The sequence below is a fragment of the Amphiura filiformis genome, chromosome 16 (genome assembly GCF_039555335.1).
Source record: "Amphiura filiformis chromosome 16, Afil_fr2py, whole genome shotgun sequence".
In the NCBI taxonomy this organism is placed as follows: domain Eukaryota; kingdom Metazoa; phylum Echinodermata; class Ophiuroidea; order Amphilepidida; family Amphiuridae; genus Amphiura; species Amphiura filiformis.
In genome coordinates, this window is record NC_092643.1 from 16,378,239 (window position 1) to 16,405,431 (window position 27,193).

The following is a 27,193-nucleotide window of genomic DNA, read 5'->3' on the forward strand; positions in this document are numbered from 1 at the left end:
ACTATGCATCAAAATTGTCTATTTTGTTCAACTTTGTGATTAAATTGTAAACGTTTCCGTCGTTGAATTTTTTTTTCCTTCGTGAAATACTTTCAAAATGTTGTTTTTGATAACATATGACTAATTCGGAATCCCCCCATAATTTTGCTATTCAATCAATACTTAAATTTGATGATATTTATCTATACTGCGCCAATAAAGTATCCTTACACTTGGAAAAATAATCACAATTTTAAAACTGGACAATATTGGGTTAAATATGTTTTTGTAGTAGATGCGCTATCTAAGCCTGCACATTATGACACCACATTGAATCCAATGTGACCTCAAGAAGTAAAGTTACAAGCAACTGAATAGACAAAGGTCCAGTTTTAAAAGTGACAAACTGGTCTATACAAGGCGCAAAATGATTCCAACAAGCGAAACAAAGAGACAACACAGTTTCTTCAATGAAGCGTTATTTAAGGCAGTTTTTATTTCAGTTTTTACTTCTCTGTACTTTTCATAACTTTCATTTTATTTGTCAGTTCTTTTGTTTCAGTTTTCTTTTGTTCCTTTTGTTTTAAATTAAAGCCAAACGCATAAATTGGCCATCCACCACTCTCAAACCAGATGTCTAGTCTGTGGAGTTTTGAATAGGCCAGTTTGTTACTTTCAAAACTGGACCTTCGTTTAATCAAATGCTTGTAACTTTGCTTCTTGAAGTCGCATTGGATTCAATGTGGTGTCATAATGTGCAGGATTAGCTCGTGCATCTATTAAAAAAACAAATTTACCCTAATATTGTTCAGTTTGAGAATTGTGATTATTTTTCCAAGTGTAAGGATATTTTATTGGCGCAGTATACATAGTTCCTATCCTTTTCTGTATAGTGGTCAATGAATGATTTGGTCAAGCTCGCTAGTCTTGGTATGTTGTGCCCGTGGGTCACGCGCGAATTTATAAATATAACCGAAGTACACTGTTAAATCTACCATATCTAGTTCGCAATATTGTTTTATTTTCAATCCATTTTATGGAAGTCAACGTAAGCTCCTGTTATCACTACATCCTTGGTCTCAGTCACTTCACATTGAAAATGCACTCTGTTTCCATCCCTCCACATATTTGTCCTGATAGTCTGACCCGGATACACTGGCTTGGAAAAACGGACCTAGTAATCAAAAGATCACAAAAGACTTGTTATAATTGAAGACCGAATTAAAAAACTAGTTTGCGTATGACGTCCTCTCAACCATACCAAAAATGCCGTACTGCGCAGGTCAGCAACCAAGCACGCCGCGCCTTTGCCCTGATGTCATTACAGCAACTGATGTATCCAGTGATCCACTAGGGGCTGTGCAATAATTATGAGCCCTGGGGATGGTAAAATGGGGGACAAGCAATTTTTGGGAAGCCGATAGGGGGGAAGCGATTTTTGGCACACATTCATGGGGCGCCTTTTAAATAAAACGCTCTGAAAAGGCTTAGGAAAACAGTACGGAAATGTATCTAGCAAGCAAGAGCCTCGGGGCCCATGGACAAGGAGCAGTGCGGGCCCTTGTAACATCTCCTAGCTTCTCCTTTATCAGCCATATCTTTTACTATTCTTTAGCTAGCTTTGACCACGCCTATCGCTAATAGTCTGTCACCGTTGTCGTTTGACACACGCGTCCAATAATAACTTACATTATGTGCGCTTCGGCACCTTTTATTTGTTTCATAACCAAAGGTATAGGACATTTTGTTTTGTTTTGGCTATAGCCCCCTCTTCTCAAGTAACGTTTCATGCAAATTTTATTACACAATTGTATGCGGTTCTCTTTTTATGAGCCTTTGAGTGCCTTTGAGTGCCCTTTCCAACTCTTTCTAATCTTCAGCTCCATAGATTTTGCATGTAGAATGAGAAGGTCTACTAAAATAGAACCGCATTAAAGTTTGTAATATAATTTGCATAGAATGCTAATTGAGCAAGTACACATGCAATGGACTAGTACGTCAACGAGAATTATTTAGAACTGTTGCAGTTTACGGAAACATTTGCTCATGACATCAACGTACCTTAGTTGCTTTGAACTTTGTAATGTCATTATTCCCATACGTCTGAACAATGTGTCGTATGGCAAAGCCGAGTGTGCAAAGCCCATGCAGAATTGGGCCTGAAAATCCTGGTATTATTGAACAAGAATATAGAACAATCAGAAAAGGATTGATTATGGGATACACATTATTTCATCATTCCACGAAAAGATTACACTCTTCCGAAGATGGCTCTCGCTAGAGTTCCGAAAGCTCAGCCTTCTGAAAAAGACGTCTATATAATATTATAGGGATAGATGAAAATCCTATTCAGATTACACACCAATCATGTACTTCGGAATATTAACCCTATGAGAACTACCCGCCGATTGGCCTAAATGAATATTGTGTCCAATTTTGAACCAATCAGGAGGGTATTAATAAGATCATCTGCAAATGCAAGTTTGACCATAAATAGTTTAAAGCCTAGTCATAATTGGCAATTGAAATGAGCATTTCAAGTTATCAACCAATCAGAAATGCTGTTTGATGACCAGACCAGTAGTGTCCAGAGGGGTTAAGTTTTACTGAATTAAGCCACGACACTTACCCCCACTTTTGGCAGTTTCTGGGTCAATGTGCAACGCGGGCGGGCCCCATCTGCATTCAGCATGTACAAAAGCGGCTTGATCTACCGACGTAGTCTGCGATATGGTACACTCTGGCGACGTTGATGGCGGGGTTATTGAGGGCTGTAATGTCAATGGATATGGATATAATTAATGTATTAAATTGCATGAGCGTCAATTATATGTTTTGACCCAACAATCTAAATTTTAGAAATTAAAGAGAGTATCTTTCCATTAATCTATGTTGTTCAAGCTAAGTTGAGTCCACTGAGGACCTTTATATCCTTTGCATAAAATCCACCCACAGATGACAATCTCCACAATGGTGCTATTGTCAACTTTCACAGATTTGCTAAATTATTGTTTATTCTTTCAAAAATAATTATCATCATAATTTTGAAATTGTAAAAATCTATTTGACACCTGAATTACTAGGCTACATAGCAGACTCTCTTATCATACTTAGTACCCCTTGGCATACTGCGCACTGCAGGGGTAGTCTAGTTTTGGGGCAAAATGCTCACTAGGCAAACTTCCTCCCTAGCTCATGAGCTACCCAGCGCTGTCCTTCACAAAAAATCTGACCTGACTAAAAATCTGAGGGAGTCCAGTATGATACTACTACCACTGATTGATATGAATGGAGAGCACACAAGAAGGAAGCCTTGATCAAGGCTACTTTCGCACAATTTCTTCAGGAAACCAGACTTCAGCAAGTCGACAATAGAATATATATTCCTTTTTTGGAAGAGGTACACACTTTGACGTATTCTAAATCTTCTCCGATATTACTGGATATTGACTATATAATATATGTCTGGTTCGCAATTTCCTTTTTTTTTGAAGGCGCGTGGACTGTAAGCACACTAACTAGCCCAAGATTGGCAACACAAAATGCGCATGTTAGCATTTTATCATTAACCAATTTTCCCATTCATACCTTTAGACGGTCGCTGGTTTTCCTTCCACCGAATCCCCCAGCACCAACGATGAATATAGAAAACTGATTGTATGAAATCTGTTTGTTGTCACTATCATCATAAGTATTGACTGGAAGTAAAGAAAATATTGCATCAAAGGTACTTTTAAAGCATAACTTGTCAATTTAAGGGTAGAAGCGGTATTGTTGGTTGAAGCAGCTAAAATAGCGATTTTCATTATCTAAATCAATATATTATTGAAAAATAACACTTTGATGTTCTGCAAAAGTTCATTCTACAAATCATATATTTTGAAAATTAGCTTGATTTATTGTTGTTAATGAGTTATGTACGTTTTACAAAAGTGATGTTGTGTCAGCCCTCTTTACAACATAACTCTGACGCGTCGTCGGGAAGTAGTCAAATCATCCAACACCTCGGGACCAGTAGTTTTGACTACTTCCCCTCAAAACATGTTGTATTTGTATACTATGGAAGGACATATTATCATAATTTTTAAATTATGATAATATGTCGAACTTTGCTCTGTTGACCTACAAAGACAACAAATTTGGTCAATTCCATTTAGGTGCAAGTTGGGACATATGTAAACATTACAAATATGCCCAAAAAAATAAGGTTTGAAAAAAAACCCAATATCTTATTATAAGATCGTACATTATGGCTTTAAAATAGTTGCTAACCTTAATAATAAACCATCATGTTTATTTGTTCGATTGTCTGTGACATAGGTTAGTCCATAAGGGACACCACACCAAGTAGAACCCATAAATTCAGTAATCACGGATGTTTGCGCATGGGGTGTGTTTGTTTGTGTATCAGATGCATTCATTTATTCGTCATCAGCAACAGTGAGTATCTAATCTACGTCAGATTCATGGAAATAGGTTTGCAGAAACACAAGCCTTCCACAATAGTTTCCAACCACAAGCCTATGAAGAATCACCCGGAAATCACCTGGCATTTTGAGCGCTTAGACCCAAAGAAGCAAAGATCTTCAACAGAGTCTTGCAACTTACGATTTGAACATTAAGGTGGTCTACATCAAAGCTAATGAGCCGAAAGTCCAAGGTCGGAAAAGTCACGCCCATTGACCCGATGCAGATTGCAGGCTTACTCTCGCTGAGTTCCATGATGATTCGTATTTTGTGTGTTAATAAGCAAGCGCTCTTAGGCACCACAAACACATTTGTTCGATCTTTGGATCGACAATCAACTGCTTCGATGATTGTTATTAATGGACTAACAACAAATTAATCAGCATTAATGATAAATCTATACTTTCCAATATCAAATCAAAGATTTGTATGTTATCACAATTAATAATGGTCAATAAATTGATTTCATATATAATAAGGATCGGCCAAGCATCGATGGTCGATCGAGAGATCGAACTAATTTGTTTCTATTACCTTACCATCCAAAAGAACTAGTGCACCAGATCGTTTATCAAGAACATCAGCCACAAAACATTCATTCCGTAAGGTGGCAGCTGTTGGCATCACGCTGTGCATTTCCAGATATTGTTCTCCATGAAGCACCTAAAAAAGAATGCATTCATCACAGAATTAGAGAAGGAGAACCGGGACTCCCTATTTGACCTTTTCCCCTCTATCCCACAATGCACTATTCCAGGGGGGTATGACGTAGTTCATCAACCTCATAGATCGTGTGCATCCGATGGTCTTTGCCAGGCCTTTGCAATTATTTTGTCTTAATATGGGCATGCTAATTACATATATGCGGATTATCGTAAAGTTCATCGATGTTACTAATTATGCAATTATTGAATACACGAGTGATGCAGTTACGGAGCGACGCAGAACATCTGTGTAAGAGATTTTGTTTACATTTTATTTTCATCTCCGAAAAAAAAGTGAAACGGACGCCGACAAAATATCACTGCGTGTCCCGTCATTAGTTTTTCACCATTAGGTCTATAAAATGTATACAAAGTTAGGTTTCAATAACAGGAAACTTTTTTTGGCGACGACACCATGTCGATAAGGCATAGAAATGTTGTTTTTTGCCCCCAAAAGGTATTAGTGATCAAATGCGCCCTTCATCCATGTCGCGCTTGCATGACACTGAATGTCTCGAGTACATTCCGAGGGAAACCGAATACCCCCAATTTTTTTTTTTTTTTGCCTGTATCAAGATGGCGGTCGAGTCCCGATTCTCTGTCTTTAATTCTGTGGGTGCTAAACACTGGCTTGCCTCAAATTCGGTATTGGAGTCGGTGCGCATTTCACTGGTTGCAATATCGAATCACACGCGTAACGTTAATCAATGACTCCGTTTTAGCTGATAAAATATGAGTTTTCTCCAGTTCTTTCGCTCAAACTTCTCAAGGGGCTGTGGATTTACCCGATGTTCACGCAATGTAAGGTAGAAATACAAGAACTGCCGCATTCCTTTGTGAGATTCGATAAAAAATCAAAATGTGACCACTTTAAACTCCAACGGTCATTATTTCAATGTTCATTTTCACGGTAAAATGACGATTTAGGTACACGATAACTCAATAAATACAGCATCTATAGGTAAGCAATTATGCTCATCGTAAAAAGCATGATCGACTCATGAAACCGTTTTCTCATTTTTTTATATTTTGGTCTATTCCCGATTTTAGACATCATTTTTTTTTGCAAATAGGCATTTGAGAATTTTAATGCCTTATATGGTCAATATCTCAAAAAATAAGGCCTATGTATGTAAAAAAAACACCGGGTTTTGGAATGGAGCCTCAAGATTTAGAAAAATTTTTTTGGAAAGAGCGATTTTTTGTTATGATGTACCCAAAAACAATTGCCAAAAATTCACTTTTTTGTAAATATCTTCATAATTGTTGTTTTTACACCAAATCTGTATTTATAGATTCATTGATATCTTGCCTTTATAAAGATGTATACTTTTATATGACTTGCGCAAATATTTACGATGTTATGGCACTTTTACTACATGCATGTATGAGAGTACACAGCTGCCTTAAGGGGGTACTACACCCCTGGCCAATTTTGTGCCTATTTTTGCATTTTTCTCAAAAATTATAGCGCATTGGTGACAAGTAAGATATATGTATATTATAGTTGCAAGGACTACAACTACTGTACTGAAAATTCAGCAACTCAAGGCAAGTAGTTATTGATTTATTGATCAAATATTGGTTTTCCTCATTTTTGACTGTAACTCCACAACTGTTGTCTGTGTTGAAATAAAATTTCCAGTGCAGTAGTTGTACATATAGTCCGTGCCCCTATACTATACATATCTTACTTGCACCAATGCAATTTTTGAGAAAAATGCAAAAATAGGCACAAAATTGGGCAGGGGTGTAGTAACCCCTTAACCTACCTTTGCAGGATTAATGTTTGCCACGTTTGTCAGACCTGGAACTTCTCCATACATAAGAAAATCTAGACATTTTTGTGCCGTTATAATTGCATACGACGGTAGGACACTAAAAGTATCACTTCCTTCGTAGAGAAACTTGAGGTTGTCACATTGGCCGGTAGATACGCCAACTATGAAAAACAATACAACGATTAGGCTAAAAAAACAAGACCTGTTGTTTCCTTTTGGCTGCGCACATTTTTGTTTAATTTTGTTTTGGGGCAATTTTACTTTTATTATTTGAGAACCCCCCCCCCCAATAAAATAAAATAAAATAATAATTTCAAGCAAAAAATTGTTCAAAAGATTTTGTTTGTTTTACAGGCAATAGGAATCAATAAATCCTATGCAAATCAATCTATAATCACTGATAATGTTTCTAAAACGTTTTTTATCTATATCTATAATTATGGTGGCATCTAGCATCTAAAACAAGAAATGTCTTTAAAAAGACAACGCCATGGATGAAGATCATGTTTCATAATTTTGCATTGCAAGTACTTGGAAAGCTAGTAAATTTGAATGTTTGGCACAACTAACCGGGTGCGAAATATTGGCATTTATTGGTAAATACCACCAATGACATACTAGGAAATACTCAAAATTTTCATGTCGAAAGCTGAATTGGAAAATGTGTGCTAAATTGGTCTACATTTAATTCATACTTGTAACAAACGGCTCAATTGAAATCACATCCTCTGAGTTTTACAACAATCCAACAATCTATATTCAGATAACCTTAAGAATGTTTGCTGCTTAATTAAGGGATTTCATATCAACCACATTTCATGACAATCCAATTATCTATTATCAGTAACTGTTAACCTTGATATTGAAGCATGGTAATTAATTTTAGATATATTTATTCGCAATGTATAGTTTACTGGTAGTTACAATCACATCATAAGGCCACTAACAGTCAATTTTGAGTTTCCCGTCACATAATTTCTGAAAACAAGTGAGGTAACTTTTTCATTATTCATTATTTTTCTGCCTTTCGTTATATGACTAACACGAATGTAAAATGTGTTGTTATTTGCCACTCATTCACTTGAAGATGGATGTTTAGCCCTAATGAGATTCATTCAAAAGTATATTAAAAATAGTCACAATAATGAATTCAAGTGAGGGTCAGAAAATGAAGTGAGGGCGGTGACAGGAAACTCAAAATCGACTTTCACTGGCCTAATCAAAAAGACTGATTACTCAATCCCAGGGATTCCCGGTTGCTCTACACGTACCAAAAATGTATAAAACCAAAGCCACTATCTACCCCAATTACTGGTATCCCCCCCCTCGACGACTAGTGTCACTCCCAACATCAATTAGTGTTGGTAGTAGTGCACTATTTATACCCAGCTCTGGTCAGATCAGGGAATGGTCAGATAATGCTCATTATTATTGTTTAATTAGTGGTCACACTTTACTTGTCAATGCTTGTTGACAGCTTATCAGTAGTCAGATCAGCAGGGGTGCGTGCAGTATCCTTTTTCATAGAGCAAAATTGTTCAAAATGTTCTAAAAACCTTATTTTTGAACGGATTTTAATCGTTAACAAAGCAAAATGTATGTTTAATATATTAATTATTTCATTAATAGCAATTTCCTAAATTTCCATCCATAAATAACCACAGAGCATTATCTGTTTACAAAATAAGTGTTTATTTTCAATTAGCCATTTTATCAGTAAAACTGATAGGAGGCCAAATTATAGTCAAATCAATTAGCCATCTTATCAGTAAAACTGATAGGAGGCCAAATTATAGTCAAAAAACAGATTCTTTGTCTGGTAGTCCCGGCAACCCAGTCTATATGTGGCTCAGTTGTAAACATACACAACACAAACTGACTGTGAAGGAGCCTATATGCACGTAAACAACTTTCTAGTACATGTATAATAAAATCCGCGTTTGAGTATAATAAAGAAAGTCATGCATTGGCAACATGAAGGAAATACCTATTGCTAACTTGGTAAAATGCATACTCGTAGCCCAATCTTGTACATCATAGCACCCAGTTTGGGTTTGTAGTTTCGAAATGTTGCAATTAAACATTAGTTCTTTCAAATATGAAACGCTAAAACACAAATCTAGAACAAACAATCATTATATTTAGAAAGATATAGCAAACTTTCCATGATAGAGATTGGACCCAAGACAAAGTACACCCAACTTAGGTGACAATTCGGAATTAAGCCATGGCTGGAAAAATTCAAAGCACTGGCTTGGACGGCTTTCTGGAAGCTTAGTTTGACCTGAGCTGATGACCTTCTACCTTTTTGATTACAACTCTAGAACGATAAATCGTGAATGAGTCAAACCATACAGCGGAAGGTAGGCATGTTGCCTATGGGATCGACGATAAGTGAGCGGTGCGTCAGCGAGCTCAAAGGCTGAGGGGAAAAGTAATTTTTGGCGGGCTGACGAGAGGGGGAAAGCAATATTTAACACGCCGTTTGGACATTGCGAGAGAGCGCGTTGGCAAAAGCGAGTTAACGCAGCCGTAGTTCCCTCGCCTTGCACCACTGAGGTCCTGGGTTCAAGTCCCGGCCATGCCTAGGGACTGTATGTGCATTTGGTTTATCCCGGGATATCCGGTTTCCACCTGCTTTCAAAAATCGGAATGCGGATAGGTTTGCGCTGCAACCGGACGGGGCCTAGTTGATGCGAACTGATTGTGATGATTCACCATGGCAGCGAATTTACAGCGCTTTGAGTCGTCTAAGATCTGGAAAAAGGCGCTATATAAATCCAAAATTTATTATTGTTATTTTACATAGTCCCTATTTCTCACCTCCAAGTGCATACAAGATAGCATTGCGAGTTGTGTAGCTGAAGCTCCAATCAGGAAAGCGATAGCCAATCGCCTTTGCCTATGAAGAAATCAAATTCAGAAGTTGTTGGTTATTTCCCGGGTTGTTTCTTGCTGTTTTGTTTACTTTTATTTTTTTAACTATTGTTTTTCTGTTGTTTTTCCGTCGTTATTTCTTGACTTTGGAAATTCCTTGAAACCAGGTGGCACAGCAAGCCTTGTCTCCAACAAAAAGGTACCAATTCCATTCTCCTTGATCAATTATAGGTTAATGAACGCGTATTACTTGTTGGGAGATAAATTAGACAAAATAATACACTTGCGCTGATGTTGATGCGTCTAATGCACGCTCGACTAGATGTTTTAATTACGTAACGCATAGAGGTTTTGGCATCATTGAATGGCTGCCTAGTGCTGTTATGTGTTTAGTTCTATAATAATTTTATTATTTTCTTTATTCATTCCTTTCTTTTTCTTTTCTCTGCACTTATTCTTTCTTATCTCCTCCCCTCCCCTCCAATCTCAATCACCCATCCGCTTCTCCTCTTTTCCACTCCTCGACCCCTCTCTCAATCCCTGATACCTCTCGCTCAAGTGGGCGCTTTCACATTACATTCTTTTGATTAGTTATTGACAGTAGCCTGCCTGGTAAAGCGTTAATACGCTGTCAGGTCAGTAACCGATATCATGGCGGAACCCTTTTGTCCTGAACAAAAGCTACCTTCCGATGAATAGCTTGTCGACAAATCAAATCGGCACAAAGGAACAATGCGTTACGTTATCTATTGCCCCTCCACAGATATAATAGCTCCATGTGCGTGATTGAGTATCATTATATTTCTTCTTGGTTTCGTTTAATTTTATAAAATCAATCCAAAACAAGTAGAAAGCGAAGAAAAAGACTCTCACGTACCGGATCAAATGTCATTGTAACGTCTTTGCTATATCGTCGAACAGCATCTGTAATACCGGTAAACACAAATTATTTATGAATCATTGACATAAAATTTTTCTATAATATTATTTACACTAGCAAGTTCAAGGTATAGCGGTAAAATTTGGACATAACTTTGCCATGTGCACTACGCTTTTAGCTGCTTTTTTGCACAGAAAAAAATTTAATGGTCTACATATTAATATTTTAGCATGGTCATAATTTTTGTGTTAGCTGTTTGGTACACCACACACACGTACCCCACACACATACACCCACCTCTATTTAAAAAACCCGAAAAACTGGCCTCACATGATCACAATAATTGTAATCATGACATGAGCTTTACCCTTAAGCTTACTTAATACAGGACTATACTTACAGGATTCTTGTCGTTTTCTTGAAAATATATAACTTCCACGATGCCCTTACGAAAATGGCACGCAGTTTTTGAATGCATGCAGTACGCAAGCAGCACGCGTGCTGCACCGTGTGCAGCATGTGTGCAGTGGGTAGCGTGCGGATGCGTATATTTGGAACGAGGCACGCATGCAGGAAGCATGCAGATGCTTGCTGCATGCATGCAGCAAAAATGCGTGCGCGCGCAGTTTGCATGCAGCATGCAAATCCATTAGCATGCAGCACGCACTGGCCATATATACATATGCGAGACAAAATCACGGAAAAAAAAATCAAAATTTATTGTTAACAGTGTATATTGTCCTTACATTAAGTCTTACATTACCTGGCTATCTATTTTACAATGAACCAAAATTGCCTGGCTTAATTTTATACAAGTCATTATCTAACTTTACCTACCTGATTTTGAACCAGGGACCTTCTGCATGGGAGTCTGATGCTTTACCATTTGAGCTAACAGGGGTGTTCACATTTGATAAAGTGTTTTAAGTTAATATAAGCAATATTTTGATGACTAAACCGGCCAAAGTGCATCATTTTATGAATATTGATCAAATTTACTGTAAATATTGATAACATTTATTATAAAAATGTTGAATTTTGTTTTGATTTTTTTGCAGTGCCAACTGTTGATTCATGAATGGCATACCAACATTGGCCCAATGTTGCAATGACAACTATCGAAACAGGAATGCATTCCAACATTGGGCCAATGATGCAATGCCTACTATCGAAACAGGAATGGAATTCCACTGAACATTGGCCCAATGTTGCATTGCCAACTATCGAAACAGGAATGGCATTCCAACATTGGCCCAGTGTTTCAATGCTTCAAAACAGGAATGGTGCATTCCAACATTGGCCCATGTTGAAATGCTAACTATCGAAACTTGAGGAATGGCATTCCAACATTGGGCCAATGTTTCAATGCCAACTATTGACTCATGAATGGCAAATCAACAATGGCCCAATGTTGCAATGCCAACTGTTGATACAAGATTGGCATTTCAACATTGGGCCAATAATGGAATTCCAAAGGCTGCTGAAAATTAAGATGCAAAAAAACCATGGGCCAATGTTGGCGTGCCAACCGCGATGGTCCTTCCAATGTTTGCCAACGTTGAACAAATGTTGTATTGATATTATGAGACGAGGTCTATTTAGGGGCTGTGCAATAATTAGTGGGTAAAATTTTCAAATACCTGCCAAAAATTGCTTGCCCTCCCCTCTAGACCTGCCAAAAATTGCTTGCCCCCCTCACCTATTGGCCTGCCAAAAATTGCTTGCTCCCCCCTCTTGGACTGCCAAAAATCTTGGTCTGAAGGTTAAACACTTAGAAAATTTTGGTCTGAAGGCTAACTTATTTATTCATTGTAAACATTTAAATATTTTCACTACTAGTTCATTGCCAAATTGTCACTTATGTCAGTTGTGTAAAGGTGAATTAGTCATTGAAAATCCTGCATGCATGCAGCATTTTACCTTTGCTGCTTCTGAAAACCCTGTATGCGTGCAGCATTCTAACTTTGTGATCTGGAAATCCAGCATGTGCGCAGCAATATGCGTGCTGCATGCAAGATGCGTGCAAGTTGGGAAACAATTTGCGTGCAGTCCTACAGTCCGCACACAAGTGTAGTCTGCATGTAATTTGTGTGCAGATTGGTAGTCTGCACGCAGGTTCTGCAAGCAAATTGTGTGCGCGGTGGATATTTGCGTGCGATGCCTGCATGCATACAGCTAGTTCGCACGCATGAACACGCTACCAGCAGGCCTTGCATGCATGCTGCGCACATCTGCATGTGTGCTGCACACTGCCGCACGCGTGCTGCATGCTGTCGCACACATGTTTCATCGCTTGCATTTTCGTAAGGGTGGTGACAATACAATAAAAGTCGCTCACAATTGGATTTGCTCCCGCATAATAACATAAAATGCGTTGATAACTGTTGATATACTCTCTTTATCGCAGTTTGAGCCATTGAACAGGCCTGCCATATTGAACTAAATTTTGACCTGAACTTCACCCTTGCAATGCACGACTGATTGGCAATTGCTATTGATTGTGAGTCACATGATTTGCAAGCCGAAGTTCAATCTTATCATGGTTATGCTAGGCAGGGAATGCTCACTTGTTTGTTTGTCTGTTTGTTTGTTTGTTTACCTGGGCTGATCCGAAGGGACACGCGTCTGGGAGTAGACCATGGAAATTCGTTGTTCTAGTTAACAGGTGGGGACATTTTTAAAAAACTTTTCCAGATATTTGTGCCAGGTTCACTATAAGTGAGTGTTTGCCTAGAAACATTTATCACAGGTATACAATTTATGGAGGAAATGCAGGAGAAAACTCGACAGATTATTCATCATGATTATTTTTGTAAACTTTATAAAACAAGCTTCTATATTCATTCAATGTTGCATTTTGGTTCACGCTATTTAAAAAAAAATATTTACAGACACTTCACGAGGGCCGATTTTCCTATAATATTGAGTAGGCGTGTCAAAAATGCCAAAGAAATAATTATGATGTCATAGGCGTGTGAACCGGGGGGACTGGGGGGCTCAGCCCCTTAAAGGTGAACCTCATTGAAAATAAAGTTATATATCAATGAAAAGCTTATGATGTCAGGATACTAAAAATAATTTTTTCCGATTTTTTTGATGGCCAATAAAGCTGAAAAATTAAAAAAATTAATGAATTTTTGTTCTTTTTTTAAGGCGCCCAAAAAGCACCCAAATCAATCGTCTATGACCTTGGGAATGCTCGTGACGTAAGCTCAGGGTTCGCAGTCACGTGATCCTACTTGGAAACACGTAAACAAGACTTGCTTCCTGTACTTTGCAAGCTGCCCGGCAAGTCTGATTTTCACAATAAACATGATAAAGCTTGAAATTAGAGGAATCTTCAAGTTGCTGGTTCCTTTTATATATATTAGAAATAATAGAATTATTGTCAACACATAAATTTTCCGTAAATTTTTGACAAAATCAGTCATAACTGGCTGGGTAAAACTGGGTAATTGAGTTTGAATTTCGCGCTGGGATCAATCCCATGCGCAAATGCTTGCTGCTACCAAGTACCGTTCATGTCATGGACTGAATCAGGGACTGAATAAACATGATCGAATAACAAATTAAATACTTGTTTGTGACATTCCCTATTCTTGATTCATTTTAAAATATCTGATTTGAAAAAATATCGTCTTGCAGTAATCAAAAAATTAATAAAGAACCGTCGATTTCGTCAAATCCAGCCCATATAAAGGTTTTCATATTTAGCGCATTGCGGTAATACATTCTTTCCACACAATCACGATTGAAAGAAACAGATACTCGGGCAGATACTTTATGATAAAATAAATACAATTTAGGCTTAGTAGACCGTTATTAAATGGAAATCTGAATAAAATTAAAACATTGTCACTTGTGTCACGATTCTTTAATGATAGTACAATCAGTTCAGTACGGTACTGAAAAAGTGAAACATTCATGTTTTATGGATTACCGAACACGATGCGTAAATTGCTGAAGAAATGGCAGGGACGGATATGCACAAACACAGCGACTCGCTTCGGGGCTTCGTCCGCCGGCAGCACTTGCGTTGTGTGTTCCATATATCTGTGGTTTCATGGGGTGTTTCAGCAGATTTGATCAATCGTTCCCTTATATTTGGAACATTTACAGGAATAAATTTTGCTGATGAAGTAGCAATAAGTTTGAAATATCAGAATGTGAATATCAAATCGGTCATTTTGTCTGCAAGTAAGTACAGTACAGTCGCGGATACTGAACACTCGGCGTAGTGAGACTCAGTCAGTCACTGAGCTCATCCCGTATGTATCTATATACAAGTTCGTCTATCAATCATACATGACCGGCCATGACCGGTTGTAAAGCTAAGAAATAATTAAAAAAATTTGTACATGTACCTTATTCTATTCCTTCATTTTCCTTTGATAAGTTCATCTCAACTTGGTGTGACGATCTGAACTGGTAGCACTAGCAGTTATTTTTTGCAATCTGTTTTCATTCGGCGAATCTTCGCTCTTCGTGCTTTACTGTAATATTCCCTATGCATATCGTGGATGGCTTGGCCTATCCCAAATCAACCCGGCCAGCACTTTTCCCATTTTTAAATCCCCACACTTTATTCAGGAACTTCATTCTTGATTTGATCATGATATCCCGGGGGCACTCCAACTTTGGAGGTGACGCGTATGTAGGGCTGTTAAGACCCCTTTTCAGCATCGCTGTCACCCAAAGACCCCATATTTTTTACGAACACATGCTCTGTCACCCGAAGACCCCATATTTTTCCATTTGATCTGTCACCCAAAGACCCTTACAAGTTCAATTTGAACAGCAACTTTCATTTATCACTGATTTTGTTACTTATTTTGAAAAAACAATGAAATTTGAAGCCATTTAGAACTAGAAATTCAATTTTCGAGGTTTTTGCGGCGCTGTTTCGGCTCTCACCCAAAGATTCCATTTGAAAAAAAGGTCATGTTCTCACCCAATGACCCCATATTTTTTACATTTTGCTGTCACCGAATGCCAAAAATCATGCTCTCACCCAATGACCCCATATTTTTTACGTTTTGCTCTCACCGAATGCCCCTCAGTGCGAAAGTGCCAGCCCTACACCTATATCCATTTCATATTGAAGTGCCCCCCGGGCATGATATTTCCTTGATGTAATTCTTATTTTATTGAAGATATTTTTCATGTAAAGTTGACAATGACTGAATTGGCCCGATGCATGCCACAGTAATACACGGACATTGTGTTTACAATCAAACCCGGAAGTAACTGTGTGTCCCTGGGCTGACGTCATCAACGAAAGCGCCCAATTTGAACGATTTCGTTTTGTAATTTAGGGGGTGCCAATATCCAATCTTTGCATGGAGATTATGTCTAGCCTGGTACGCTATGCAAATAAAAAATATTCTTTTCTGCTTCCTGACATCATAAGCTTTCCATTGATATATAACTTTATTTTCAATGAGGTTCACCTTTAATAACTTTTGGTGCGGGGGCTGGAATACCTTTCAGCCCCCCCAATAATCGTAGGTGACGTTTAAAAAATTGTGATAAGAAGGAAAATGGGTGTCTGTGACCTAACTTTTCTGATTCCCAGGGGAAACCCCCCTCGGGCACACCAGGCATGATGCACTTATGGTCCATGGCAAGCCCGATTCGACCTTTGTGGCATTAAACCCAGTTAACAGGAAATTAATCCAGTAAATCGATTCAATAAAGCAAATAAGCTCATGCATTCGATCACTAACGGCAACCAGCTTCGGTCGATTACCCCAGCTGCAGCGTGTGTAAACTCTAATTTGCATAGAGGCTGTACGTGAAATTATTGATTGGCTCCAAACAAAGGATTTGAACCGGTGCACGTAATCATGGCGCAGTCCATTCAATCAAATGTTGTCATCAACCTATTTGATCGCAGTGCATTGTTATGTGTGTGAGACGAACTGTCGCGGTTGATTGCAATCAAACAAACGATGTCTTATGTATTACTTTGTTCCGTGATGAAAATCGTGATGTTTTATTTAATCACTCTCGAAAAATGTATTTCTTTTGTAGGCCTATTACTTTGTTTTGTGATGAAAATCGTGATGTTTTATTTCATCACGCTTTAAAACAAACGATTTCTTATGTATTACTTTGTTTCGTGATGAAAACCGTGATGTTTTATTTCATCATCACGCTCTAAAACAAACGATTTCTTGTGCATTATATTTGTTTTGTGATGAAAATCGTGATGTTTTATTTCATCACGCTCTAAACAATAATAATAGTTACATGCATTTCAAGAAAAAAATCTTATTAAAACGGTAGGCCCTATGTTGTTTAGAAAAAAATGTAGAAAGTGATGATGATGTCGATGATGATGATGATGCAACCCATTCTCATTCTTATTTTGTACATATGATACAAATGGTCAAAGCAGTTAAAATGTATATATGATACAAATTAGACCATGCGCAAGAATGGATGCGCAGTAGTCAAGGATCATCATCATCATCATCATCAAATTATACGGCAGTAAATAGCGCCCTCTGTTTATCAAAATTCACTTTAGTAAGTACTTTTTAAGAGAGTTAATTAATATTTGAGTTAATAAGTAACACTATAAAATGTAAAAAGCAGAATTTTGTTAATTTAAAAACTGAAATGAGCTCAAGGACAATATTGTTCAAGGTTGCGCCGCAGGCCTATAAAGAAACAATGTTGCTCCCAATACAATAGCAAACAAGCTTAAACTGTAAATTAGCCACCGATAGAGGGCAGGGCCTGAAAAATGAGGGAAATTACGGGGTAAAATGTAAAATAAGTAGAAAGTGTGAAATGGGTGACGGGCTGTCTCTAAGTATGGATATGGGTGACGAGCTGTCGATAACAGAATCTCATTTTCGCTATCGACAGCCCGTCACCGAGTAGAGACAGCCCGTCACCCTTAAGGTTACCCTAACACTAACCCTAATCCTAATTCCCTTACCATAACCCTAATCCTAACCATAATCCATAATCCTAACCCTGACCCCTAACCCTAACCCTAACCCTAACCTCCTACCCCAACCCTAACCCTAACCCTAACCCCTAACCCCTAACCCTAACCTAACCCCTAACCCCTAACCCTAACCCTAACCCTAACCCTAACCCTAACCCTAACCCTAACACTAACCCCTAACCGTAACCCTAACCCTAACCCTAACCCTAACCCTAACTCCCTAACCCTAACCCTAACCCACTAATCCTAACCCTAATCCACTATCCCTAACCCTAACCTTAATGTAACATTGACCAACAGTAACCTTAATGTATAAAATTGGCCAACAGCACCATTAATGTAACACAGAGGGCGCTAATTACTGCCGTGCTAAATATACAAAATAAGCATCATCATCACTTCAGTGAAATGCGCAGAAGTCGGATTTTTCTTAAAATGTAATATATTTACATTTTAATCTTTCTATTGCGCATGCCTTAAAATGTATCATATAAACAAAATTAGGTGTTCACGATTTGTAACATATATACAATTTAGCTAGAGAATGTCTTGGATGATGATGATGATGATGATGATGATGATGATGATGATGATGATGATGATGTCTCCAAAAGTGTCCCGGTTTTTTATCTTGCCCTAAATCGTGCGTATCTATTAATAAGGCACTTCAATAATCAATAATCAGTCCCGTGACGGCCTCCACTAACTAGCTACTAACTTGGGTTATGGGCCCTGATTTTCATGTTCACTGTCACTTACTCATCAGCGAAGTACGACCCTTTGTCAATTACCTACAGTACCAAATTTCGGCATACTATTTAAAAACTCATCATGATGATCGAACAGAGAGTACTTTAAATGTAGCTTGTACCGTTTTCGTGTGGCATTCTTCAGAAGTGAGCGGTCCGTTTACCAACATTTTCGGTCAAATCTCCATTCAATTAACACGGGATTTGGCTAGCTACGCCTTGCCCTCACTCACTGTTTTACCAAAGTACGAATATTTCTGAACATCTAACCTAGCTGTAATTTTAGGTCATGTTAGAGAAATATATTTGCTAGAAGTTTTGAGAGTACTTTTAATATTGGCCGGTTATTTTTCACACATTGACGTTAACTAGGCAAATGCCTATCCTTTTAACGTGGCACGATTTGTAGAGGTCACAGCTCAATGGTGAGAGCACTGTGTATTGTGTATAGGAAAACGGACAGTAACTGCAGTATGGGTGGCCCACCAAATGTTTTTCAAGTTTCAGCCCCCGCCCCTGTTCAAAATGTTCCTAAGCCAATGATTTGTTATTTTGGAGGGCACCTTAACTATATTTCTGAATCATTGGACCAAAATATGTTATCGATTTCACAGAGAAATGGAGTGATTAATCTTCTTCTTCTGAAGAACAAGGATCTTTTTTACGTTCAAAATTAATGCCCCGTCTCTCTTTTGACAACAGATTACAAGCTTATTGATAAAATTGGCTAATAGTTTTAAAATGCTTTGTAATGAGCTTATTAACGAAGATTTGTCTTCGTCTGAATTTTATAATGTTTATACACTAAGCCAAAAAAAGAAACTTATAATTCATCTGTGCAAGGACCTTGTTCACATTCTCACAGATTTCTTGTGCTGGGTGCCAATTTAGACTGTGAATGTGGTCCAGGAAGCTGTTTCATGTCAGTGCATTTTGCTGTTGTGTCAGTTGGACAACTGCTTGTTTACTGACATGTGTTTAGAGTAGAGTATTGAAGTAATCCTGTGTGTAATTGTGGTTCATTTTGATGGACAGGATTGTAAGATTGTGACCTTGTGAAAGATTGTAAGTTTTTTTTTTTTTTGGCTTTGTGTAGTATTCCAAATGCTTTTTATTATTGGTAAATTGGAATTCAAATAAGTAGTAATAAAAATTATGTGTAATGCGGTATTATTATAAGAGACTAGAAACATCAACTCTATAATGTGATGCGATCAAGCAAAGTCAGTCGGAACTCTGAAATATTGATTTTGAGATATAGCCAAACAAAGGAAATATTTGCTTTTGTTTCCTCTTGTTTTGGAAACTCTTTAATTGCTTATGAGAACTGGTTGTTCAATTTCAATGGGTGGCAAAATCCAGCTTTGCTTTTTACTATCCTAAAAGAAACTGAACATTTAATATTTCTGAGTTCCGACTGATTTTTCTTGATCACATCACATATTATTACAGACAGGAAAAATAAGACAACAAAGAGATAAAAAGATAAAATAGACATAACATTGACCTTACTTGATTCTGCGGGTAGTAGGAAGTATTACAACCGTGATGGTTCCTGGATGGAAAACGTGCGTAAGAGGGTCTATGGTATTAAACATGTTAAAGAGCTTGTTGTCGTTGGCCACTATTACGACCGGATATCCGGACGATGTAACACTAGGATCCACTACATGCTCATCTATCAGGGGCACAGTTCTTTAACCCCAGTACATTTGTACAATGTACAAATGTACATCCATTGAATTACCTTTGAAAATTTGGGTACTAAAACTCATACTCGGTAACTTGAGGTCAAATTTTGCACTATGATTGTTTAATTGAGGTTATTGGACTATGCCATTAGGATGAGGCCATTGTGATCTATAGTGTAACTATGACCACATGAAAAGTTATTCGTTGCAAGTAATTTACATGTGGATACTGCAGAACCGCACACGATACCATTCTTTGCACTGAATAGGAGACACAAATAATACCAATCCGTCTACCTATCAAGTCTACTTCTACTTCAACCGAAATATGGATACTGGTATGTTGAAAACGTTTGTATTTACGGTATAAGCAAACCTTGTGGTATACTTTTATGCTGAAGGAATTGTATAGGCTACATCTGATATTACTCAGAACGCTACTGACCACCCTCTATTGCTATGCATAGTCGTACTGGAAGTCGATCGATACACGTTGAAACCAACACTTTTCTGAGATACACATTTTTACTTTGAAATTAATTTTCTCGGCCAAATAAAAAGCAATAATTGTGTTTTTCAGTAATGTCAGATAAAATTACAGTGTTTTGCTTTACCTATTTATAAAATAAAATCCTGGTGTTAAAATCAATGTGTCTTTTAGTGTAGGATTTTTTTGGTTTTTATAGCCCTGAACGTCGCCCTTTTTTCTTGTTAACGTTTTAGCGTTTCAAACTATAGTTGGTTAGAAAGATTTTCCCACCTCTATAAGGCACATCGTGTGGGTCTATATGTAGTGTGATCAGGCAAAATCAATCTGACGTCAGGCATTATTTAATTTTCAGTTCTATACGATTGTATAAAATAGTTTGTAAAGCTACATTTTGCAGAAAACCCCATTGAAATTGAACATTTAGTTCCAAAGATTATGAACAGTTAAAGTGTTTCCAAAACAATATAGGCAACAAAAGAAAGTTTGTTTGGCTATATTTGAAAATCAATATTTCCGACGTCCGACTGATTTTGCTTGATCACATCACAAATAGTTTCGCGAGAATTTCTGTTTTGATTTCACCTTTTTCACTTTAGACTGCTGAAATGCCCATCTTAGTACTTGTATTTCGAAAGCAACCAGCAGAAATAATCATCGATATTTCTATTGTGGTTTACAGAATCATTTTTTTTATATAGATGTATGCCAAACTATTCTTTTGTTTTATGATTTTGCAAGGGGAACAATATGAAACCATTTTGATCAAAATCGGAACATTTTGATTATGGAACCCAAAATTTAACATCGTCATCTGTCAATTAAACTCGAGCACGGTTTGTTTATAAGTGTCGTGATATGATGACTTGCTGAACGCGGCGGTATAACCAGGCGCCTTTTTGTTAATTTTGCACCTTCAAACATACAAACCATTTCAAAAGTTAGGTCTTCATAGTAGGAAACTTTTTTCCCGAAGGCACCATGTCAACAATGCCTAAAAAGTTGCTTTTTGCCTTGTAAAAGTACGTAATTTTCGCCATGTTCTGCTATTCCTTTTCTTCGATCGGCACCAGATAAATCGGCATTCCTTTTACGCGTAACCAGTGGCGTAACTAGACATTTTCATTTTGGGGGGCAAGCGGGGGCAAACATAATAAATGAGGGGGCAGGAATGCAGCACCTTTTGGCGACAAAAGAAGTGTATGGTACAAATGCGCGCGAAGCGCGCGAACATTTTTGGCATATTGAAGCTAAACTGGTGACATATGGTAAAAACTTTAACTTTTTCATTTGGGGGGGGGGGCAAACAGGGGGCAAGGGTTCAAAATGGGGGGGGCTCCAGCCCCTGCCCCCTGCTGGTTACGCCACTGGCGCTAACCAATCAAGGATCGTAGGGAATTTGATTGACAGTGACGTCAGACGCGATGTAGTCTTTTTTATCTCTGTCTTTCATTACAGTATGGAAATGCTTTGTAGTGAAAACATTCTGTTTCGTCACTTGCAAGACGAAATCTGTGGAGTTGTAGGAAAAAATATCCATTTCACATACTTTCTTACACTCGGCTGTTGTTGACACATTGTTTTTCATATAGAAAAGAGCTATCCACCTGAACAGGGCTACCCACCTCAACAGGGTTACCCACCTCAACAGGGCTACCCACCTCAGCAGGGCTACCCACCTCAACAGGGCTACCCACCTCAACAAGGCTACCCACCTGCAACTGCTCAATACAACCCTGTAAGTAAAATGGAATATTCCAGAAATTTATTCCACCGCAAGACATACGATTCCCAATAATTTTAGCCTGTGTTCTCCATTGGAATTCCCAAGAACAATAATCATTTAGCAGTGGGAATTCTCAAAAGATGTACCAGGTTGAAATGAGTAAAGAAGACATGGGATTTTCCAAAAATCTTTGTGAAAATTTACTTTTTTTCTGGGAAATCCCGATTTATTAATGGAATTTTCCCAAAAATGGGAATTCCCATTTGTTTTCCACTGAAATTCTGGTGTGGGACTTACCGAGATTTTAACGTAAAAATTACATGTCTCACTGTATCAAGAAGGGTGCGGTTAATTTCTGGAAAAACCCAATATCAGAACAGTAAACAACCAACAACTTTTAACTTAAAAGTTAACTTTCAGAAAATGAAATGCAAATTAATCGCTTTAATCATTATTTTCGTTGATATGTATTTAAATTAGGATTACAAAATAGGATCAAACGAGCAAACATTTTTCTATTATTTATATTTATACTGATAAATGTTCTGTAAAAAAAAAGTACGTGAGCGACTCGCGACTGCGAGTTTGGGGAGAAAATGATTAACAATTATACTTTGGTTTCGTTTTTCAGACTGCACCTACCCAAACTGTAATTGTGCGACAGACGCAATCTACTCAACCTAACGATTACCTGGCCTTTGCGATTTTTGTTACAATCTGTTGCTGTCTACCGCTTGGAATAGTAGCCATTGTCCAGGCAACGAATGTAAGTATCAATATGGACCACAATGGCCTCATCTCAATGGCAAAGTTCAATAGCCTCAATTAAACAATCATAGTGCAAATTTGACCTCAAGTTGCAGAGTATCAGTTTTGTACCCAATTTTTAAAGGTTATTCAATGGATGAATAAATGTATTGAGGTTAAAGAACTGCACTCGGATAGATGAGCATGTTGAGATCCAAGTGTATAAAATCTTAGGTTGTTTTGACCTCCACTACCAACAAACGTTTATGGAAGGCTCAATTTGCAATAATTTGAAAATCCAAGTTTTGCGCTTGAAAGCCAAGTTTTTCACCGATAAACCAACTTGGGTTTTCAGGTGATTTGAAAAACCAAGATTTTCGACGATATACCAAGATTTTCAATTTAAAACTTGATTTATCGACTGAGCAATTGATAAACCATGAGTGTGGTAACCCTAATACTGCCAAGGGTATTTTGGTTGGTGGTGGCCAGTGTGTTGTTCGCCCGCTCCGCTGAAGAGGAGGCACCCCCGGGAGTAGTATAGTATTTTGTGGTATTTGGCAGGGTAAGGGAATACGACGATGTTGATAATGATGACGATTACGATGATGATGTCATGATGACGACAGATGATGATGATTGATTCTTTTTCTTATTACATCACAGGTTCGCAGTAGGTTTGCAGCTGGTGATGTGGCAGGGGCCCAAGAAGCCTCCCGGTCTGCGAAATGTTGGTCTATCGCCGGATTGGTCACTGGAATCGTTTTGGAAGTTATCGGAGTCATCATCATAATCATATACGTTGTATTTATTGTATCAGTGGCTACTTCGGTTGCAGATGGCCTCGATGGCTTTGATTTTGATTATTATAAGTAGTACAATCGTTTTGAACATTATTTCATGTACTTCAAAAATTCCATTTTGATCGTTAGCATGTTGTAATTAAGGGTTCGGTCACCCACCTTTGCACATTTTTTTTGTGGGGCCTAAGCACATCAGACACACCAAGTTGCATTCTGAATGAGGAATGTCCTTCTGATATCAATTAATTGGTATTTTTTGAAATTCGCGAGTAAATTTTATTACAATTAATATATTTTACATTTTTGATATTTAGCAGTCCTCGATGTAAACTGTATAAATCTAATGATATGTTCTTGAAGTGTATGTAGCTGGAAGGAAAACCGTCCACCATAAGAAAATTTTGATCTTTCGTATTGGAGATACACATTAAGTTTCCCAAAAGACCTATTTTTATGTCTTTTATGACAATTCATGTATATCTTTAACACGCAAAGTTTTTCCTCAAAGTTTGAAAAATAAAATAAAGGCAATAAGATGAAGAAGAACCGTGAAAATTAAGCAACACTACAAATCTATTGGAATCTATCATTATATTCTATTCAAGTTACTTACTGTTAGTTTTGCGTGGTGGGTAAAACCAACATGACCAAGGAGCTTCTATATAGAAGAATAGATTACGTAACGCATTGTTCCTTTAATGACGATTTGATTTGCCGACTGGCTATTCATAGCAGTGGTACCATTGTTTGCATATTTACGCTTCCTCTGGCAGGTGAATGTCAATGTGATGAATAGAAAGTTATGCGTAAGCGCAATTCTTGAGAAAGTGGTACTATTGTCCTCACGTATCCCAAAGGTGTGTTTGTGCGGTTTCATTTCTATAAAGCAGGCTTTAGCTGTCGATGTACACTTATTTATCACCCACCTGACTTTAGGCACTTCTTTTAAATACTTTGAACGCTCTTGCTAATCGATTACACATCAAAATGTTTTAAGGCTGCCAGGTCCAATGGATCCATAATGTTTATCAGCTGTGCGAGTTAAAAAAAAAGTCCCAATTTACGCCCGCATAAATTCACAAAAGCGCCCGTCAGTCATACAATACGCAAAGCGCAGTTCACATTAATTATCTCAAAAATGAAACAGATTAAAATATAATGACTGGACACATGTGTGAGCTAGTACTCAGTACAATGATAAATGATACAAGTTAAACAAGAATCTGCGCATGTGTAGGTGGAATGACCGATACAAGATGCTGGATATGTATGAAAATGACAAAAGTTCATGTAAATAGGACTTAAAATATTACAAAAATGCTATGTAAATAGAAATTTAATATTTCATGTGATTTTTTATGGATGATCTCGACCTCAACCAGAAAGTTTTTTAAGAATAAATTTCTCATTCAAACGATGACCTCTCTCTCTCTTTCTCTCTGTACCACTACTTTTTGTATAAGTGTAAAAATAGTAGAATAACAGTTAAATTTTAATCACTCCCGTTTTAATGTTTGGGGATAGGCAACAAAGCTGGCCAAAAAATTTCCACGTTTGCTATTGTTGGCAATATCATAATTTTTTATAGAAAGAAAAGCCTTGTTTTTGTCAAAAATAACTCATATTTTGACCACACATTATAAATAAACTAAATTCTTTCCAGCCCGACAAAGCTAGTTTTATGAGCTGCTGGACATTAAGAGTTCTACTACTATTCCAAAAGGAGCTAAAAGGCAGAACTCTCCATGCTTTAATTCCCAAGAACATCTAAAATATACAACAATACCTGATTTCAGTCTCTTATTTCCCCCGGGTTATTTCCCGTCACTGATGAAAGGAACACTCTGGCAATCACAACATTAATTATCAATCACGAATCACGTGGTTTTATTTAAAACAAACTCATATTGACCTTAAAAACAAATAAAAACAGCCGTCTCTCACCACCCGATATTGAAATTTCCCGGGCACAGATATTACCTATGGCAATGATGTCCCAGTAACATTACGTTTCACTACCTGGAGAGAATTGATCAAAAAATTCCCTCTTGAGGTTCGTATCCGTCAACAATGGTCAATGAGTTGACCAGATCACAAGGATGTCATTTTAGCTAGAGGCAGTATATAACACAACTGGGTCAATGAGTTACATACAAATGACCTTGTGTGGTATTTGGTTCCCAGGAAGTGAGTTTTGCCTGAGGCAATTTGTGGTTAAATGTTGATCCCTCACTACAAGAGTTATTACCGTCGATTTGGTTGAGAAAGGAGGTGAGACATGATCAAAGCTCTCCAGGTAACAAAACGTAATAAACATAATGAGGGCTGACGACAATTGAGCACAAATAACCATGACGTCATTGCCACAGGCAATTTCGGCCCGGGAATTTTGAATATTGCGTGTTGAGAGCCGACTGTTTTCATTCGTTTTTAAAGCCAAAGCCTGCAGACCATTAATTTTATGGTAATGCTGTTACGTATGAAGGTAAAGTATGTGATATAAGTTTTACATGTGTTGTTTGAAAGATAAAGGTGCAGCTATATGTGATCATAGATGCCATGAAAATAATCCATATATGTGACTGTCCACCACGAAACACTCGTAAAGTCGGCCTCCGGTCAATTTTGTTTTATTTCCTGTTTAGAAAACTTATGGGACCTATCATAAGCTTTAAAATAATATCTCATTTGACTTCAAACGATATCCAGAAGCGGAGTTATGGTTTTGTTGAACTTTTCTTCTTCAGCAAAAGGTACCTTATTTCAGTGCTACATATGTCTATTTTTCCACATTGCTGGTAATAAACTTCAAACAGTCATAATTGCCGGTAATTTCAAATCATCCCCAAGTCAACGATATTTAGGAATGTCCTCTATTTGTTAGTTATTAAATCCCACCACTTGAACAGGGATTAGCCAAAGCAAACAGAGACTAGAGCTATTTAAGAATTTTATACATAGGTAGAAGCTTATTATCCTCTTCAACAATAGGATTAATGATTGGTTTATAGATGTTTGACTGGCACTAACAAAGTGAGAAACATGTCGCACCAATAGGTAGTACATTTGAATACAACCTTTATGCACATTTTGCGCTGTAGCTCAGAATACAATTTGCCGACTTTACGAGCGGTTTGTGGTGGACGGTCACGGTCACATATGGGTCAATTCACATTACATACTGACCGACCCTTATATATTTCATTCTCACACACGTCAACAAGATCATTGATGATGATGGAGAAACGGATTGGATCGTTAATTGATCCCTGGAGTACTGATGCATTGATGGAGGATACTCCATTTCAAATTGCATCTCAGTCTACATGCACAATGAATAA

The 27,193-nt window shown here is 37.6% G+C and overlaps 2 protein-coding genes across 2 annotated transcripts; one reads left to right on the forward strand and one right to left on the reverse strand.

Moving 5' to 3' along the window:
* Nucleotides 1-297: 297 nt before the first annotated feature.
* Nucleotides 298-13,141, reverse strand: LOC140135644 (peroxisomal multifunctional enzyme type 2-like). Its single transcript, XM_072157217.1, has 10 exons — nt 12,999-13,141; nt 11,089-11,129; nt 10,686-10,732; nt 9,755-9,833; nt 6,923-7,092; nt 4,986-5,109; nt 3,568-3,677; nt 2,609-2,750; nt 2,041-2,147; nt 298-1,153 (listed from the first exon to the last, which is right to left on the reverse strand). The coding sequence occupies exons 1-10, from the start codon at nt 13,103-13,105 to the stop codon at nt 1,004-1,006; spliced, it is 1,077 nt and encodes a 358-aa protein (XP_072013318.1). The 5' UTR covers nt 13,106-13,141; the 3' UTR covers nt 298-1,003.
* Nucleotides 13,142-20,270: 7,129 nt separating this feature from the next.
* Nucleotides 20,271-25,269, forward strand: LOC140135639 (interferon-induced transmembrane protein 3-like). Its single transcript, XM_072157213.1, has 4 exons — nt 20,271-20,427; nt 22,169-22,314; nt 22,934-23,068; nt 23,716-25,269. Exons 1-4 carry the CDS (start codon nt 20,418-20,420, stop codon nt 23,923-23,925), a joined length of 501 nt encoding a protein of 166 aa, XP_072013314.1. The 5' UTR covers nt 20,271-20,417; the 3' UTR covers nt 23,926-25,269.
* The last annotated feature ends 1,924 nt before the right edge of the window (nt 25,270-27,193 follow it).

What these genes read in the sequence shown, in the direction of transcription:
- LOC140135644 (XM_072157217.1), bottom strand. Translation starts at nt 13,105, where the DNA reads ATGGCTCAAACTGCGATAAAGAGAGTATATCAACAGTTATCAACGCAT. An exon ending in AAGAAAACGACAAGAATCCT is followed by an intron (nt 10,733 to 11,088) that starts GTAAGTATAGTC and finishes CCGGTATTACAG; the next exon opens with ATGCTGTTCGACGATATAGC. An exon ending in CAAACATTAATCCTGCAAAG is followed by an intron (nt 5,110 to 6,922) that starts GTAGGTTAAGGG and finishes ATTCTTTTTTAG; the next exon opens with GTGCTTCATGGAGAACAATA.
- LOC140135639 (XM_072157213.1), top strand. An exon ending in CAACTGCTCAATACAACCCT is followed by an intron (nt 22,315 to 22,933) that starts GTAAGTAAAATG and finishes TTCGTTTTTCAG; the next exon opens with ACTGCACCTACCCAAACTGT. An exon ending in CCATTGTCCAGGCAACGAAT is followed by an intron (nt 23,069 to 23,715) that starts GTAAGTATCAAT and finishes ATTACATCACAG; the next exon opens with GTTCGCAGTAGGTTTGCAGC.